Source organism: Scyliorhinus torazame, chromosome 13, assembly GCF_047496885.1.
Source record: "Scyliorhinus torazame isolate Kashiwa2021f chromosome 13, sScyTor2.1, whole genome shotgun sequence".
Lineage (NCBI taxonomy): Eukaryota > Metazoa > Chordata > Chondrichthyes > Carcharhiniformes > Scyliorhinidae > Scyliorhinus > Scyliorhinus torazame.
Window position 1 is genome coordinate 170,892,748 of NC_092719.1, and position 17,717 is coordinate 170,910,464.

The 17,717-nt window shown below is 49.3% G+C and overlaps 1 protein-coding gene across 1 annotated transcript in view; it reads left to right on the forward strand.

Moving 5' to 3' along the window:
• The first annotated feature begins 1,167 nt into the window (after positions 1-1,167).
• Positions 1,168-17,717, forward strand: part of LOC140388369 (ADP-ribosylation factor 4-like) — a 34,915-nt gene continuing 18,365 nt past the window's right edge. Inside the window, exons 1-2 of the mRNA XM_072472433.1 lie at positions 1,168-1,501; positions 12,676-12,756. Of these exons, the coding sequence (XP_072328534.1) occupies positions 1,435-1,501; positions 12,676-12,756 (148 nt within the window). The 5' untranslated portion in view covers positions 1,168-1,434. The remainder of the gene's footprint in view (positions 1,502-12,675; positions 12,757-17,717) is intronic.

Here is a 17,717-nt window from a genome sequence, read left to right on the forward strand (position 1 = left end):
CAGCGGTGGTGAACAACGTTTTTAGAGAATTTTATAGCAAATTATATGAGTTGGAACCCCCGTCTAATGTAGCAGGGATGAGGCAATTCCTAGATCGGTTGAGGTTTCCGAGGGTGGAGGAGAACCTGGTTGAGGGGCTGGGGTCCCCGATTGAGGCAGAGGAAATTGTTAAAGGACTGGAGGGCATGCAGTCGGGCAAGGCTCCGGGGCCGGATGGTTACCCGGTAGAATTTTATAAGAAGTTCTTAGAGGTGTTGTGCCCACTGCTGAGGAGGACCTTTAACGAGGCCAGTGAGAGGGGAATCCTCCCCCCAACTAAGTCGCAGGCCTCGATTTCACTCATTTTTAAACGAGAGAAGGACCCGGAGCAATGTGGGTTATATAGGCCGATCTCGCTTTTGAATGTAGATGCCAAGCTGCTGGCTAAGATTTTGGCCACGAGGATAGAAGACTGTCCCAGGGGTGAACGGGGAGGACCAAATCGGAATTGTTAAGGGCAGACAGCACAATGCTAACTTTCGGTGGCTTTTGAATGTAATTATGATGCCCTCAGAATGAGAGGAGGCGGAAGGTGGTGGTTGCGATGGACGCGGAGAAGGCTTTTGATCGAGTGGAGTGGGAGTATCTATGGGAGACCCTGGGAAGGTTTGGGTTTGGTGAGGACTTTATTGACTGGGTGCGATTGCTCTACCAGGCGCCGGTAGCGAGCGTGTGCACGAACCGGCTGAGGTGGGGTACTTTAAGCTACACCGAGGCAGGAGTGTCCTCTCTCCTCGTTGCTGTTCGCTCTGACTATAGAGCCATTGGCCATGGTGCTGAGAGCATCAAGGAAGTGGCCTATCTGTGGCACTCAGAAAGATTAGTATTACTCCCACCCCCAAATCATTAAAGCCGCCTTTTCGGTCGCCTGTCAGTTTTACACGTATTTACTTTACGGCGGCTGGTGCAGTTTAAAAAAAAACAGGGGCATCCGTCTTCAGCTGCGCTGCCTGGATCTCGTCCAACTTGGGTCAAGAATGTCGAGAGATAGTCACGTAAGAAATTCGGCGCCGGTCAATGGATAGGGAGTGACAATTCGGCCATGATTATTGTTCGGAGGGGCAGGGAATATTTGAGTCGTTTGTTTTGCGACAGGATGGGTCTGCTTTACAGCCTGACGTCATTTGATCCCCGTTGGAACTGACGGGCTGGTCTCTGACGTGGCACCAGCGCGAGTCCTGGAGCAGCCGCCGCAGCAGCATCAGCGCGAGTCCTGGAGCAGCCGCCGCAGCAGCATCAGCGCGAGTCCCGGAGCAGCCGCCGCAGCAGCATCAGCGCGAGTCCCGGAGCAGCCGCCGCAGCAGCATCAGCGCGAGTCCCGGAGCAGCCGCATCAGCGCGAGTCCCGGAGCAGCAGCCGCAGGAGCGCGAGTCCCGGAGCAGCCGCGCGAGCGTCATGGGGCTCTCAATATCCAGTCTCTTTCAAAGGTTGTTCGGCAAGAAGGCGGTCAGGATATTAATGGGTAAGTTAGTTGGGCCGCAAGGGGAAGCGAATGAGTGAGGCCTCCCCCGCTGATGCCTTCCGGCTCGTGGCTGCCCGGACCGCGGGCCCATGGTCTCGGGCCCGGTCTTTGTTTCCACACAGATTTCCGTAGGGCGTGTTTGCTCCCATTCCGCTGCTGAATCAGGGCCCCCATTTCGCCAACTGCTGTGTGGGAGAGAAGGGTGTCGGAGGCAGCTAGGCCCTGCCCAGCCTACAAGGCGTCGGATCCAGGGTACGTGAGTAAAGCTCATGAAGTTAAATGGACTCCATGGGCCGCACACGCCCTGATCGTGGGCACAATGATGTTGGGGAGGATTTTTGTGGATCGAGGCAGCGAGCAAGGAGGGCTGCAGAGTAACCTGTTTTTGTGATGAATACTGGGGATAAAACTTTCCTATTGCTATTCAAATAGTGCCTCCGTAATCGTCTTGAGAACAATCATGGCTCTCATCTGAAAGACATCCTGACAGCACCGCATTCCTCAGTCCGTCATTGTAACACGTATCAGACCGAATTGGGCTGGATTTTGTAGTCAACGGGGGGATGGGGGCAGCATTGTAATTTTTTATTAAAGTAAGTTAAGGGGCAACACCCTACAGCCAGAACACAGTTAAATGCTTAAATCTACTGTTTGAGCTTTTCTGTTCCTCCACAAGCTCCACTATGCTGGTGTCTGGAGGGGCTGGTTTAGCACTGGGCTAAATCGCTGGCTTTTAAAGCAGACCAAGGCAGGCCAGCAGCACGGTTCAATTCCCGTACCAGCCCCTCCGAACAGGCGCCGGAATGTGGCGACTAGGGGCTTTTCACAGTAACTTCATTTAAGCCTACTTGTGACAATAAGCGATTTTCATTTCATTTTCATTTTTCTGGCCTAGAGACTTGGGATTGAAACACATGGGATGCATGAAATTGTACATTTTGCTAACTAACCAGTAAACGTGCCAGAAAAAGCTGAGGCTTGACCATTCTAGCTAAACGGATTTACCAGAGCTTACTTATTGTGACATTGTCTTCAGTCCCCCTACCACTAACTCTGTTCACTGGCCACCAACCCCATCCCTTTCTCTGTTAACTGTCAAATGCACTCGATTCTTTGCAGTTTTGGCATCAAACTTGATTGTCAGGTAGCTCACCTATACATTCCAGCACCAACACCTCTAGTTTCTGACATTGCCCGATTTCTCCCCACCCCAGATCATTCATCGCTGTTACCTTCATTCATGCCTCGTTGCCTCTGGACTTGCTCCAATGTACTCGTGGTCACATCCCATCTTACATTATCCATAAACTTGGAACTCATCCAAAAACTCTTCTAACTTTAAACTAACTTGTACCAAGTCCCATTTATCCATCCTCCAGTCAAACAATCTTTTGATTTTAAAAAGTTTACATCCTCCCAGAGCTCCCCATCACCTCTGCCATGCCATCCCTTACAGCCTTACAACCCTTTAAGATTTCTGCACTCCTCCATTATCCCTCTTGCACATCCCTGATTTTAATTGCTCCACCATTGACAATCAAACTTTAGCTGCTGAGGCCCAAAGCTCTTGCATCCCCTCCTCCAACCTCTTTACCTCCGTCTGCCCTTTTGAGGTGCTACTTAAACTCTATCCATGCATGCACGTTTTTGGTCATCTGTCCTCAACGTGAGGATCAGTGTCAAATTTTGATTACACTCCTGTGATGTGTCTTGGACATTTTATTACAGTTCAGGTACTATGTAAATGCAAGTTGTTAACTACAGCTAAAGAACCTCCTGACACTGAAAATTAGCTTTTACGCTGGAGTCTCGTTGCCTCAGAATTTTTTAATTTTTTTTAATCATTATTCTAAACCACTCCTTTGTTTCTCTGGTTTGCTTTCTGGGAGTTGTTTGACATTGAATTAAATATTCTAATTTACACTTGAATGAAATTAAAATCGCTTATTGTCACAAGTAGGCTTCAAAATGAAGTTATTGTGAAAAACCCCTAGTCACCACATTCCGACGCCTGTTCGGGGAGGCTGGTACAGGAATTGAACAATGCTGCTGGCTTGCCTGGGTCTGCTTTAAAAGCCAGCTCTTTAGCCCTGTGCTAAACCAGCCCCTTCCTCCTTTTAAAAAAAAATGTGTTTATTCAAGTTTTCCAACAATTTTTAACAAACCCCCCCCCCCCCCACATAACAAAAAGAAAGAAACGCAAACACAACAGTCAAAAATTATACAAAACTTTTACATTGGGTTTCCCCATATACAGTAACCCCCCCATATGACATTCAAAGGTACCCATAGGGAAGACCCCCCACCCCGAAAGAGCCTCCCGCCCCCCACCCTTGGGTTGCTGCTGCTGACCTCCTCCTAACGCTCCGCGAGATAGTCTAGGAACGGTTGCCACCGCCTGAAGAACTCCTGCACAGACCCTCGTAAGGCAAACTTTATCCTCTCCAGCTTAATGAACCCTGCCATGTCATTTATCCAGGCTTCCACACTTGGGGGCTTCGCGTCCTTCCATAATAGTAAGCTCCTCCGCCGGGCTACCAGGGACGCAAAGGCCAGGATACCGGCTTCTTTCTCCTCCTGCACTCCCGGCTCGTCCGTTACCCCAAATAGTGCGAACCCCCAACTCGGCTTGACCTGGACTTTCACCACCTTGGACATAGTCCTCGCGAAACCCCTCCAATGCCGGGCACGACCAGAACATGTGGATGTGATTCGCCGGGCTTCCCGAGCACCTCCCACATCTATCCTCCACCCCAAAGAACCTATTCAACCTCGCCCCTGTCATATGCGCTCTGTGAATAACCTTGAATTGTATTAGGCTGAGCCTGGCGCAAGAGGAGGAAGAATTAACCCTACTCAGGGCATCAGCCCACAGACCCTCCTCTATCTCCTCCCCAAGCTCCTCCTCCCACTTGCCCTTTACCTCCTCTACCAAGGGCTCCTCCTCTTCTGTCAGCTCCTGGTAGATCGCCGAAACCCTGCCTTCTCCAACCCATACACCCGAAATCACTCTGTCCTGAGTCCCCTGTGCCGGGAGCAGCGGGAATTCCCTCACCTGCCGCCTCACAAACGCCCTCACTTGCATATACCTGAAAGCATTTCCCGGGGGTAACCCAAACTTCTCCTCCAGCGTCCCCAGGCTCGCAAACGTCCCATCTATAAACATGTCCCCCATTCTTCTAATCCCTGCCCGATGCCAGCTCCGAAATCCCCCATCCATCCTTCCCGGGACGAACCGATGGTTCTCCCGAATCGGGGACCAAACCGAGGCTCGCACCTCGCCCCTGTGTCGTCTCCACTGCCCCCAAATCTTCAACGTCACCGCCGCCACCGGACTCGTGGTGTACCTTTGTCGGCGAGAACGACAGTGGTGCCGTCGCCAGCGCCCTCAGGCTAGTGCCCACACAAGACGCCATCTCCAATCTCTTCCACGCCGCCCCCTCTCCCTCCATTACCCACTTACGGATCATCGCCACATTGGCAGCCCAATAATAGTCGCACAAATTCGGCAGAGCCAGCCCTCCCCTGTCCCTACTATGCTCCAGAAACACACTCTTTACTCTCAGGGTCTTATTTGCCCACACGAAACCCATGATACTCCTACCTACCCGTTTGAAAAAGGCCTTGGGAATCATAAAGGGAAGGCACTGGAACACAAAGAGAAACCTCGGGAGGACCATCATTTTAACCGACTGCACCCTGCCCGCTAGCGAGAGTGGCAGCACATCCCATCTTTTGAAATCCTCCTCCATCTGCTCCACCAACCGCGTCAAATTGAGTTTGTGCAGGGCCCCCCAACTCCCAGCCACCTGGATCCCTAAGTACCGAAAGCTCCTTTCTGCCCTCTTCAACGGCAGATCGTCTATCCCCCTTCCCTGGTCCCCTGGGTGCACCACAAAGAGCTCACTTTTCCCTACATTAAGCTTATACCCCGAGAAGTCCCCAAACTCCCTTAGGATCCGCATGACCTCCGCCATCCCCTCCACTGGATCTGCCACGTACAGCAACAGGTCGTCCGCATACAGCGACACCCGATGTTCCTTTCCCTCTTGGACCAGTCCCCTCCATTTCCTGGACTCCCTTCGTGCCTTGGCCAGAGGCTCAATTGCCAATGCAAACAGCAAGGGGAACAGGGGGCACCCCTGCCTCGTCCCTCGGTACAGCCGAAAGTACTCCTACATCCGCCGAATCGTAGCCACACTCGCCACCGGGGCTATATAGCAATCTGACCCAGCTGATGAACCCCTCCCCGAACCCAAACCTCTGCAACATTTCCCAAAGATACTCCCACTCCACCCGGTCGAAGGCCTTCTCCGCGTCCATAGCTGCCACTACCTCCGCTTCTCCCTCCACCGAGGGCATCATAATCACATTGAGGAGCCTCTGCACATTAGTGTTTAGCTGCCTGCCCTTTACAAATCCCGTCTGGTCCTCATGAATCACCCCCGGGACACAGTCCTCAATTCTCGTAGCCAGCACTTTTGCCAGCAACTTAGCATCCACATTGAGGAGCGAGATCGGTCTAAATGACCCACACTGCAGTGGGTCCTTGCCCCGCTTCAGGATCAGAGAGATCAGCGCCCCAGACATTGTCGGGGGCAAGGTGTCTCCCCCCCTCCCTTGCCTTATTGAAAGTCCTCACTAACAATGGGCCTAGCAGGTCCGTGTATTTCCTGTAAAACTCGACTGGGAACCCATCTGGCCCCGGGGCCTTCCCCGCCTGCATGCTCCCCAATCCTTTAACCAGCTCCTCCAGCCCAATTGGCGCCCCTAAACCAGCCACCTCCTGCTCCTCCACCCTCGGGAACCTCAGCTGATCCAAAAATCGTCGCATCCCCTCTTCCCCTGCTGGGGGCTCAGATCTGTACAGATCCCCATAGAAGTCCCTAAATACCTCATTTATTCTCACCGCACTCCGCACCATATCCCCCCCCCCCCCGCTATCCTTAACTCCACCTATCTCCCTCGCTGCCTCCCACTTACGAAGCTGGTGTGCCAGCATCCGGCTCGCCTTCTCCCCATACTCGTACGTCGCCCCCTGCGCTTTCCTCCACTGTGCCTCTGCTTTCCCTGTGGTCAACAGGTCGAACTCCGTCTGGAGGTTCCGCCGCTCCCTGAGTAGTCCCTCCTCAGGGGCCTCTATATATCTCCTGTCCACCCTTAAGATCTCCCCCACCAACCTCTCCCTCTCCCTGCCCTCTCTCTTCTCCCTGTGGGCCCTGATGGAGATTAACTCTCCCTTGACCACCACCTTCAGCGCCTCCCAGATTACCCCCACCTGCACCTCCCCATTGTCATTGGCCTCCAAATATCTTTCAATGCACCCCTCCTCATCCGCCAATAATCCCACATCAAGGCGCCACAGCGGGCACTGGTCCCTCTCCTCCCCCAACTCCAGCTCCACCCAGTGCGGGGCGTGGTCTGAGATGGCTATGGCCGAATACTCCGTTCCCTCCACTTTCAGGATTAGTGCCCTACTCAAAATTAAAAAATCTATCTGGGAGTGGGCTCTATGGACGTGGGAAAAGAATGAAAATTCCCTGGCCTGGGGCCTGACAAACCTCCATGGATCCACTCCCCCCATCTGGTCCATAAACCCCGAAGCACCTTGGCTGTAGCCGGCCTCTTACCCGTCCTGGACCTAGAGCGATCCAGTGCTGGGTCCAGCACCGTGTTGAAATCCAATCCCCCCCCCCCCATTATCAAGCTTCCTACCTCCAGGTCCAGAATCCGACCCAGCATGCGTTTCATAAATCCGGCATCATCCCAGTTCGGGGCATATACGTTTACCAGTACCACCCACACCCCCTGCAACCTACCGCTCACCATCACATATCGAACTCCATTATCCACTACAATATTCATTGCCTCAAACGACACCCGCTTCCCCACCAGTATTGCAACCCCTCTTTTCTTCGCATCCAGCCCTGAATGGAATACCTGTCCTACCCATCCCTTTCTCAGCCTAACCTGATCTGCCACCTTCAAATGTGTCTCCTGGAACATAACCACGTCTGCCTTCAGTCCCTTTAAGTGCGCGAACACCCGGGCCCTCTTGACCGGCCCGTTCAGGCCCCTCACATTGCAAGTTATCAGCTGGATTGGGGGGCTGTCTCCCCCCCCCCCCCCCCCCCCCCCTCCCCCTCCCTGGCAGTCAGTGTGCGCTCTTCTCCAGCACCGCCTATCCCCCGTGGCCCCCACCCCCGTCCTTCCCTAGCGCGGGAAAAAGCCCGCGCTTTCCTGAGCCAGCCCCGCCCCCTCTGGCGCAGCTCCTTTTGCGGCCTTACCCCAATTCCCCATCCCCGGGCCTCCACTCCCCCTCTTCCTTCGTGGGGGTTTGCCCCTCCAACACTGACGCCCACACTCTCCCACAGTCTCCCCATCAAATCCCTTCACCCATCCCCATCCAGCACCCAAACCAGAGGAACATTCCCTAAACGTAATAAACACCATATACACAGTAAACATCCCCCCACAACAAACCCTCAATTTGAGTCCAACCTTTCAGTCTGTATAAAGCTCCATGCCTCATCAGGTGTTTCGAAATAGTGGTGCCGATCCTGGAACGTGACCCACAATTGCGCTGGCTGCAGCATACCGAACTTCACCCCCTTTCGATGGCGCACCGCCTTAGCCCGATTAAAACCAGCTCTCTTCTTAGCCACCTCTGCACTCCAGTCCTGGTAGATTCGGATCTCCATGTTCTCCCACCTGCTGCTCCGCTCTTTCTTGGCCCATCTCAGGACACACTCTCTGTCCATAAAGCAGTGAAACCTCACCACTACAGCCCTTGGTGGCTCGTTGGCCTTGGGACTCCTTGCTAGGACCCGGTGAGCACCATCTAGCTCCAGAGGCCTCGGGAAGGCTCCCGCGCCCATCAGCGAATTGAGCATCGTGCTCACATATGCCCCAGCATCGGACCCCTCCACTCCTTCGGGGAGATCCAGAATCCGAAGATTCTTCCTCCTCGACCTATTCTCCAGGTCCTCAAATCTTTCCGCCCACCCCTTGTGCAGCGCCTCGTGCGCCTCCACCTTCACCGCCAGGCCCAAGATCTCATCCTCGTTCTCCGAGGCTTTTTGCCGCACCTCCCGGATCGCCGCCCCTTGGGCCTTCTGGGTCTCCACTAGCTTCTCAATTGGCGCCAGCATTTTGGTTTTCAGCTCCTCAAAGTAGCGTCTTAAGAAACCCCTGCTGCTCCTGCGACCACTGCGCCCATGCTGCTTGGTCTCCACCCGCCACCATCTTGTTTTTTCTCCGTCTCACTTTTCGCTGCTCCAAGATCACTTTTTTCACCGCTCCACTCCTGGTCCAATCCATATAATGTCGGGGGGACCTTGCTGTCACCTTCCCACACTGGAAGCCGTCGAACAATTGCCATTGGGGCTCCTCTAGAGGGCCCAAAAGTCCGTTCCCGGCGGGAGCTGCCGAACGTGCGACCTACCTAGGCATAGCCGCAACCGGAAGTCCCAGCCCCTTCCTCCTTTAGCATCTGTAATGCTCATCAAGCATTCTTCAATCTTGTTAAAGGAATGCATAGTTGCTTGTCCTATTTACAGTTATCAGATCTCCAGTGGTGGTTGCCAAAATGGAATTCTAATCACTGCAAATCCTCTGCCAAAGGCTATAGAAAGTCTGGATAAGTGTACTGAACAGTTAGTGCTGTGAATTGACTGCTGACCACAGAATACAAGCCAATATTTTTCCTCTTCTAGTGGTTGGATTTGGATGTAACGTGGTTCTGAAATGATTGCTGATGGAGTGAATCTTTAAACAGAAGGTTGCATCAAGAAAATTCTAACCTCCCTGAACTGATTTGGGGCCCATTATGTGACCCTGAGGTTTTAATGAGCCACTACATTTTGAGCTGTAAATTTTTAAACCTAATTCTTTTCAGAAAATGAAGAATGGCCCGTAACTTCCCAGTTCCCTGGCGTCGCATTTGGGGGTACCCCAATGATGTGCTGGGGAATCCCTCTAGGAGGTTCCCACATTACGGTTTACCCAACAATTGTCCAGAAAGGCTAACTTCCCCTGGACAATTGTGCTGGGAACCAAGGACCCCGACTGGACACCCCCTTCTCCCTGTCCGAAACCCTCCCCTCCCCTGCCAAAACCTGGTCTCTTCCTGTCGCACCAGATCTCCCAACTCTGCGTTCTCTTCCATCCCCCCCAATGCCTGAACCACCACACCTTTTAAATGTACCGTCTTCCTTCAAACACCACCATTACAGCAGCTTGAGCACCAGTGCTGTAAAATGGGGCCTATGTTCTCTGCGCTGCAGTTACGGCACACCAACACAGCCTGGGGCGCGACGCGCTGCTCCTGTGTCACCCAGTCTGAAGAAAGGTTGAGTGAGATGGGGGCTTTGCAATTTCAACAAGGTTAATACCCTCCAGAGTGGCAATCCACCACGCCAAAGAAGTTACGGGAAGCTTGTTTTTAAAAAAAATTCTGTTCCTCTTCCAATCAAACCCTTAATTGCAACTGCTCTCATTCCCCTGCCCCCCCCCCCCCCCAACATCCTTTCAAGTTCCTGCCTCCTATTTTTGCACACCCATTCCTGATACTGATGAGATCCTGATACCTAGCTACCTTTGCTATCCCTAAAACAACTGGCATAAAAACATCCTCATCTTCAGCACTGTTCTTTTTTAGTTTTGCAAAATCAATATCATAAACCCCTCCCCACTAAAAGAACACTTGTATTACCACCCTATCTTTTCTTTCAATTCCAAGGTTATTTAACATATCATCTTCCACCTCAGTGTCCATTCCCTACAGTTCCCTATTCGAAATCGTTTCCATCTTATTTCATTCCTTCAGATCACAGCTGATGTGTCCCATGTAACCATTGATGCTTCTGCCATTTCCAGTATGGTTATTCATACCATTGTCCATTGCATCTCCTCAGTTTTCTATCACTATTGGATTATTTTCACTTGGTTCCACTCTTTATCCAGTCAGACCTAGAGCATGGCTTGCAATGACTCCTCTTTCCGTCCTGCACTGGCACCCACATCAATGGCCTCTTGCTCTTCCTCCTGTACATGCTTCTCTCGATATGATCTGCAGACATTGGTCAGTGCCCATCCGGGTTTTGGGAGGGGGAGAGGGGGGGGGGGGGTGTTGGATTGGGGGAGGGGAATCTTGGAGTTGGGTCCACAGGTTGGAGAATCCCGTGAGGTTGAGGGGTTCGTGGGGCTGGCACTGCCCTTGGTGTTGATTAGTCACGGGGGGGTGGGGGATTGCCCAATGAGGGACTGGGCCTCAGTGCTTAAAGTAGTTATGATGAAGTGTTTTTTTTCCCCCTCCTAACTCTTTTTCAGAGTAACTATTGGTGTGAAACTACACTAAGTTAGTTATTTAAATCACTTTGTCAGATGGTTCCCAGCACTACCCCAATGCAAGGAGTCCAGGCAGTTAGTTCTGGACATTTGCTGTGTAAAGCCTTACCTGGAAACTTCTGGGAAAGATTTCTCAGCACATCTTTGGATACTCTTCAAATCTGATGCTGGGGAACTGGACAGTTACGGGGCTCTATCTTTGAAGTATTATTAAGGGCTTTTCATAGTAACTTCATTTGAAGCCTACTTGTGACAATAAGCGATTTTCTTTTCTTTCTTTCTTATTTTTTAAATGTTTCCTTCCTGTTTTCTGAAAACATTTGCCTGAGTTTTGATGTTGCAATGATGACAGAACTGTCAGCATTCACCGTCATTATTCTCTGAAATAGACAGCAACCTCCCACCTGCTCAGGTTTACACTGGTATTCGAAAGCTGCTGTCAATGATCCCCTGCTCTTCCAGATGCTCTGTTGAACTCCTCAGTAATGGAAACCAATTAGAAATTACTGATTTGATGTGCGGTTCCATGGTTTACACTATTAGTCTCAATAAGCCCCTTTTGTTTCCAATTAAGGGGCAATTTAGCGTGGCCGATCCACCTACCCTGTGGGGATGAGACCCACGCAGACACGGAGAATGTGCAAACTCCACATGGGCAGTGACCCAGAGTCGGGATTCAAACCCGGGTCCTAAGCATTGTGAGACTTAAATGGGCTTTTTAAACAGCATATTAATCATAATTACAGTTGAAGATTTTCTCTGGTCCTGAACTAATTTTATACTTGCGGAATATCAAATTTCTCCATCCCATGCTTAAAAACTCCACTTTGAATATATATATATTTTAATGTGATACATCAACTTTTGTCTTAATTTCAAGCCTTGTGTTCCAGCCTTTATTTTACTTTTTGTAAAATTGTAACAGTAATAGATAAATCCTCATAGTTATTTCAGTTTTGCTATCTGCAATAATTTTGATACAATTTGCTGTTTTGTTTGCTTGATATCACTGTTCCGAGATGCTTCAGATCCCCAAAAGCTCGAGCAAGAATGAAATGGTGAAGGAAGTGAAACCCACACCAGATAACATTCGATCCTTGTGGGAAATTTTCCTGGAGGTCATTGGAGAGTGCAGTCGCTTTGCTGTTGATCGCAAAATTCAGATGATTGATTTCTGTTGGAATTCCCTGAGTGCACCTACACCACGTAGATTACAGTAGTTCAAGAAGGTGCCTTACCAACACCTTCTCAGGGCAGTTAGTGATGAGCTATAAATGCTGCCCTTGTCGGTGATGCTTTCATCCTAGAAGTGAATTTTAAAATGCTAAGAATATTTTTAATGACCTAATTGCTACTGCATTTAGAATCAGCATTCCGGCTTATGTACCAGTTATTTGTCCTCTTGGTTAAATCTGTGAAGCATTAATTCTTCACCACCTTGTCCACTGGTAAGGATGACATTGAGCCATTATTAACAAACTGGGTTGGGATTTTTCTACACGAGGACTAAATGTTTGGGTAGGGAGATGTATGTGCCATGTATTTGTCCTTTTGCTTTTCCATGTGCAAGCTACATTAGACTGCAATATAAAGGTGACTACAAATATAAAGATTGGCTATTGTAAATGTGGGCCATTTGAGAACTAAAATACCCCACATATATTTCAGTTATCATTTCCATATAGCAAGGGCTTCACGAGACCATAGAGGGAAATAATAATGGTATTTTTATTTCAGGAATTCACCTTGTAGTTTTCAAATAAAATGTATAAACAAGTATTTTAAGTAAGATAAGTACTAATTTAAGCTTTTTGTTCTTCTACTAGTTGGTTTAGATGCTGCGGGCAAAACAACCATCTTATACAAACTGAAGCTTGGTGAAATTGTAACAACTATTCCAACTATTGGTAAGTAATAATCATATTGGATTATTGATTGCATCTGGCTACCAAAGCGTTATCAGTAAAGTGTATGTCTCGCCACATTTTACCACCTTCTGTTTCCTTTTTAATGAATTAATCTTTTTTGACATCTCTGTTAGACCACTGGGACAGGCTGTATTCCATTTGTAGTACTGAAAGGGGCTACGTGATGGATCTAATTTATTATAATAATCTTTATTGTCACAAGTAGGCTTACATTAACACTGCAATGAAGTTACTGTGAAAAACCCCTGGTTGCCACATTCCAAATTCTGTTCGGCTACACAGAGGGAGAATTCAGAATGTCCAAATCACCTCACAGCACGTCTTTCGGGACTTGTGGGAGGAAACCGGAGCCACCGGAGGAAACCCACGCAGACACTGGGAGAACATGCAGACTCCACACACACAGTGACCCAAGCCGGGAATCGAACCTGGGACCCTGGTGCTATGAAGCAACAGTGCTACCCACTGTGCTGCCCTTGAGATGTTCCTAAACTATGACCCTCGACAAGTCTCATTCTACACACACTGCATTGAAACACATTTCCAGTATTAGCCATTGGATAAATTATCAGAAATCCAGGTCTTTTTCTTCCCACTTGTCTGGTGATTGTAGCAACACCAACAGAAACAGACTGAGACATGTTAATTTAGCAATAACCAGGGATGTGCCTACCTTCAGCTCCTCAAACTTAATGGACTATTGGAATAATTGCCATTTATGGGGGATTTGTTGTCTGGTCAGTGTGTCGACATCTGGCATTGGGATTGAATCCACACTGATTTATGTCAGCGGATGTTAAAATATTGAACAGGCACCCAAACAGTGTATTCAACTGCAATGTCAATGAGTCTACAGTGTCAGGACTGGAAGTGAGGAATTAAATAAATTATTTGAATCTGAATGTTTTTGAAGTTTGCCAAAGACAGATGCAACGTGGGACTTCCGGTGACGGGAGGCGGCTGCACAATAGAGGGCTCCCGTTCGAGAACGGCATTTTCGGGGCTTTAAGCCCGGTCCACGGCGGCGGCAAAAGCAGGAAGAAACAGTGAAGGCACAGTGAAGAAAAATGTCGAGGGTAAGCAAACAATCGTCCGTAAAGAAAACAGCTGAAGGTCCGTCGGGGAGTGGAGGGGTCACCAAGGAAAATGGAGGCTGGAGCGCCAGGGGAGGCCGCATTGCTTACGGCTGAAGAAATAACTACGGTGATGGCTGCGGAATTCGAAAGGCAGTTTACAAGATACATGGAGACAATGAAGAAGGAGATGAGAGAGGTTTTGAGTGTGCTGGTGGAGGAGGCGATTTCCCTGGTGATGGCGGTGGCGAGCGCAGTGGCGGAGGTGCAAGAGCAAGGGGAGGCGCTGAAGCAAGTGGAGGAGACGTTGTTGCAGCACGGTGATCAACTTGCCTCGATGGGGAAGGTGATGGACATTAACAAGGATCTGCGAGGAAAAATGGAAGACCTGGAAAACCGATCCAGGCGACAGAATCTGAGGATTGTGGGGCTGCCCAAAGGAGTTGAAGGACCGAGGCCGATTGCGTATTTTGCCGCGATGCTGGTGAAACTATTGGGGGAGGGGGAGTATCCCTCCCGATATGAACTGGATCGGGCTCATCGGTTGTGGAGGCCTGTACCAATGGCGTGTAGGGTAGTGACTCTGTGCTTCTGTAGGTACAGTGTGAAGGAGAAGGTCCTGAGCTGGTCCAAGCACAAGCGGGTGGTGCAGTGGGCTGGAGCTGGTATATGTGTATACCAGGACTTTACGGTGGAGCTGGCGAGGAGGCGGGCTGCATTCAACCGGGTGAAGAGGGCACTGTACATTAGTAACGTGCAGTGCGGCATTGTATATCCAGCGAAGCTGAGGGTGACTTACAAGCTCAGGGACTTTTATTTTGGAACGGCGGAAGCAGCGGAGGAGTTTGCAAAGGCAGAAGGACTGTGACAGAATTGAGAAATGGCCATGTGCCGATGTGACCTCATGACTGACTGTATTTTCTTTTTTTTGTTTCACTGCGTGCGGGTGTATGGGCTAAAGGAGCCAATGTTGTATATATTTGGACAAGGGAAGTGATGGGACTTTCACTCGAAATGAGGGCTCTTTGGGGTGTAGGTGGATATGCGGGGTTTTTGTGTGCTAAAAGGGGATTTCTGGGCGTTCCTAATGCCAGGCAAGGGGGAAAGAGACCTGGGCGGGAGCCTCCACGCTGGCCGGTTTAAGCTGGCCAGTGAGGGGGGGGGGGCGTGCTGCGGCCATCGGAGCCTGGCAGAACAGGGTCCGAGTGGTCTAGCCGGGGTGGAAAGTTAGGGGGGAAGGAACCGAGTTTGGGGGAGGAGTTTTACAAGAGGCAGTGGACGGGAGGAGTTGGAGACTTTAAGGGGGGGGGGGGCGGGGGTACAACTCTTGGGTATCTTGTACGGTACTCTTTCAGAGGTTGGATGGTGTTGAGTGGGGGGAGGGGTCTATAGGTTAAAGATTTATCAGGGCAGCACGGTAGCATTGTGGATAGCACAATTGCTTCACAGCTCCAGGGTCCCAGGTTTGATTCCCGACTTGGGTCACTGTCTGTGCGGAGTCTGCACATCCTCCCCGTGTCTGCGTGAGTTTCCTCCGGGTGCTCCGGTTTCCTCCCACAGTCGAAAGATGTGCAGGTTAGGTGGATTGGCCATGATAAATTGCCCTTAGTGTCCAACATTGCCCTTCGTGTTGGGTGGGGTTACTGGGTTATGGGGATAGGGTGGAGATGTGAGCTTGGGTGGAGTGCACTTTCCAAGAGCTGGTGCAGACTCGATTGGCCGAATGGTCTCCTGCACTGCAAATTCTATGATAATCTATGGGTGGTCCCGGACTCCTTTATCTTTTCTCTTTTGTTTTTTGTTTCCACCGTGGGAGGGTTTGTTTTATTGGATGCATATATTGACAGGTGGGCCGTTGTTTGGGGTGATGGGATCGTTGGTATTATTAATGGGATTGATTTTGTATTTGTTACTGTTTGCGGGTGGGGTGTAAATTTTGAAGGAAAATGTGAAAATGGAGAATAAAAACATTTTTTAAAAAGACAGATGCAACGTTTGTGTGAAATTCCATTATTTACATGGTATTAATTTTATCTTTGTAATATGGTACTGGATATATATTTCTGTTGGTTTTTAAAAAAAAAAGGCAGTGAACCCGGGTTCAATTTTGGCCTTCGGTGACTGTGGCGTTTGCACGTTCTTCCCGTGTCTGCGTGGGTTTCCTCTGGGTGCTGTGGTTTCCTTCCACAGTTCAAAGATGTGCAGGTTAGGTGATTAGACATGCTAAACTGCCTCTTAGTGTCCAAAAGATTAGGTGGGATTACAGAGTTACGAAGATAGGGTTGTGCATGTGCCTTGGTAGGATGCTCTTTTGGAGGGTTGGTGCAGACCCGATGGGCCGAATGGTCTCCACGGTAGGAATTCTATGATAATCAAATTCACTTTGATATATTTAACAAGAACAGATGTGTTTTATGATATACATTGTTTTTTTAATAAATTTAGAGTACCCAATACTTTTTTTTCCATTTAAGTGTCAATTTAGCATGGGCAATCCACCTACTCAGCACATCTTTGGGTTGTGAGGATGAGAACCACGCAGACTGCGGGGAATGTGCAAACGGCACACAGATGAGGCACCGGGATCGAATCCGGATGCTCAATGCCGTGAGGCAGCAGTGCTAATCACTGCGCTACCGTGACGCCCCCTACGCCATACATTGGTGATAGATGGAAAATAATTTTAATGCCAGAAGATGAGTTCAAGGTGTGCTCTGAATTATTTAATAGACTGCTAGCAACTGATATGCAGACACTTGAGATGTATGCTAATATCCAAAATAACTGCAGCATAGCAATTTAGTTTTTAAGGAAGGGAATTAAAATATTCCAAAGATTATAAATCTGAAATGAGGAAGGAGCACACAGGAAATGACATTTCTGTTATGGATGCTCCTGTACTCTTACTGTTTTAACAGTTGAATTGCTATTCTACTCTGTGTATGCGTGGGGAGGGGGGGGGTTGTAAAATACATTTGCTTGAAATGGGGGGGGGGGGGGGGGGGGTGTAATATACATCTGCTTGAAACTGGTCAATTGTCTTGTGTTACAACACCCTGGACTAGGGCGCGGTCAATTCCAGCCCTCCTTGCTCCAGAGTCACAGCACAATTGAATTAACCAATAATTCTTAGGAAAATAACTGAAGTCTTTGGCTGCCCAATAATGAGTCACCAGGTTTGTAAATTTACACAATTACTTTTTATAACAAGAATGATAATGAAATATGCAGCAAATACATCTGGTTAACTATTATCTATTTCCGAATCACACACTTTAACTTGCCCTCACCCTCTATCTGTGTGTGTGTGTAAGTGTATATATATATATATATATATATTATACTCGCATGTGACTGACAAACACAGAGTGGGGGGTGTAAAATAATAATGAACGGGATAAAAGTCTTTGTTTCAGATGGTTGTTACTAGCACACTTTAAAGTCTTCAGTCCGAGATTTCGGTTTTCAGTCTGTAATGGTTTTCATTGTAGATTCGTTCATTCAAGTTCCCTGTAGGTTCAGAAATACAGCAGCTCACAGCATTCCTGGAGAGGGAAGAGGGGGAGAGCAAGCATTCTGCTCCTTCTCCTTGAGCATCCAGGATCAACTCCGCTTCCCTGCAGTCCTGGAAATCATCCCACCCGGGTAGGATCCAATCACCACCTGTTACCAGGCAGAATACGGCCTTTTGGCCAATTCATTGGCCACCAGCCAACCAAATGAGCTGAGTCCCACTCCATCTATCGGGTGCCACAAAGTCTGAGTTTGGTTGCTCAGAAGCTAGCACCATAAACTATTGCAACTTTTTGAATTCCCCATTCTCTTTGCTGCTTGACTTAAAGATACATGGCCATTAAGCGTTCATGG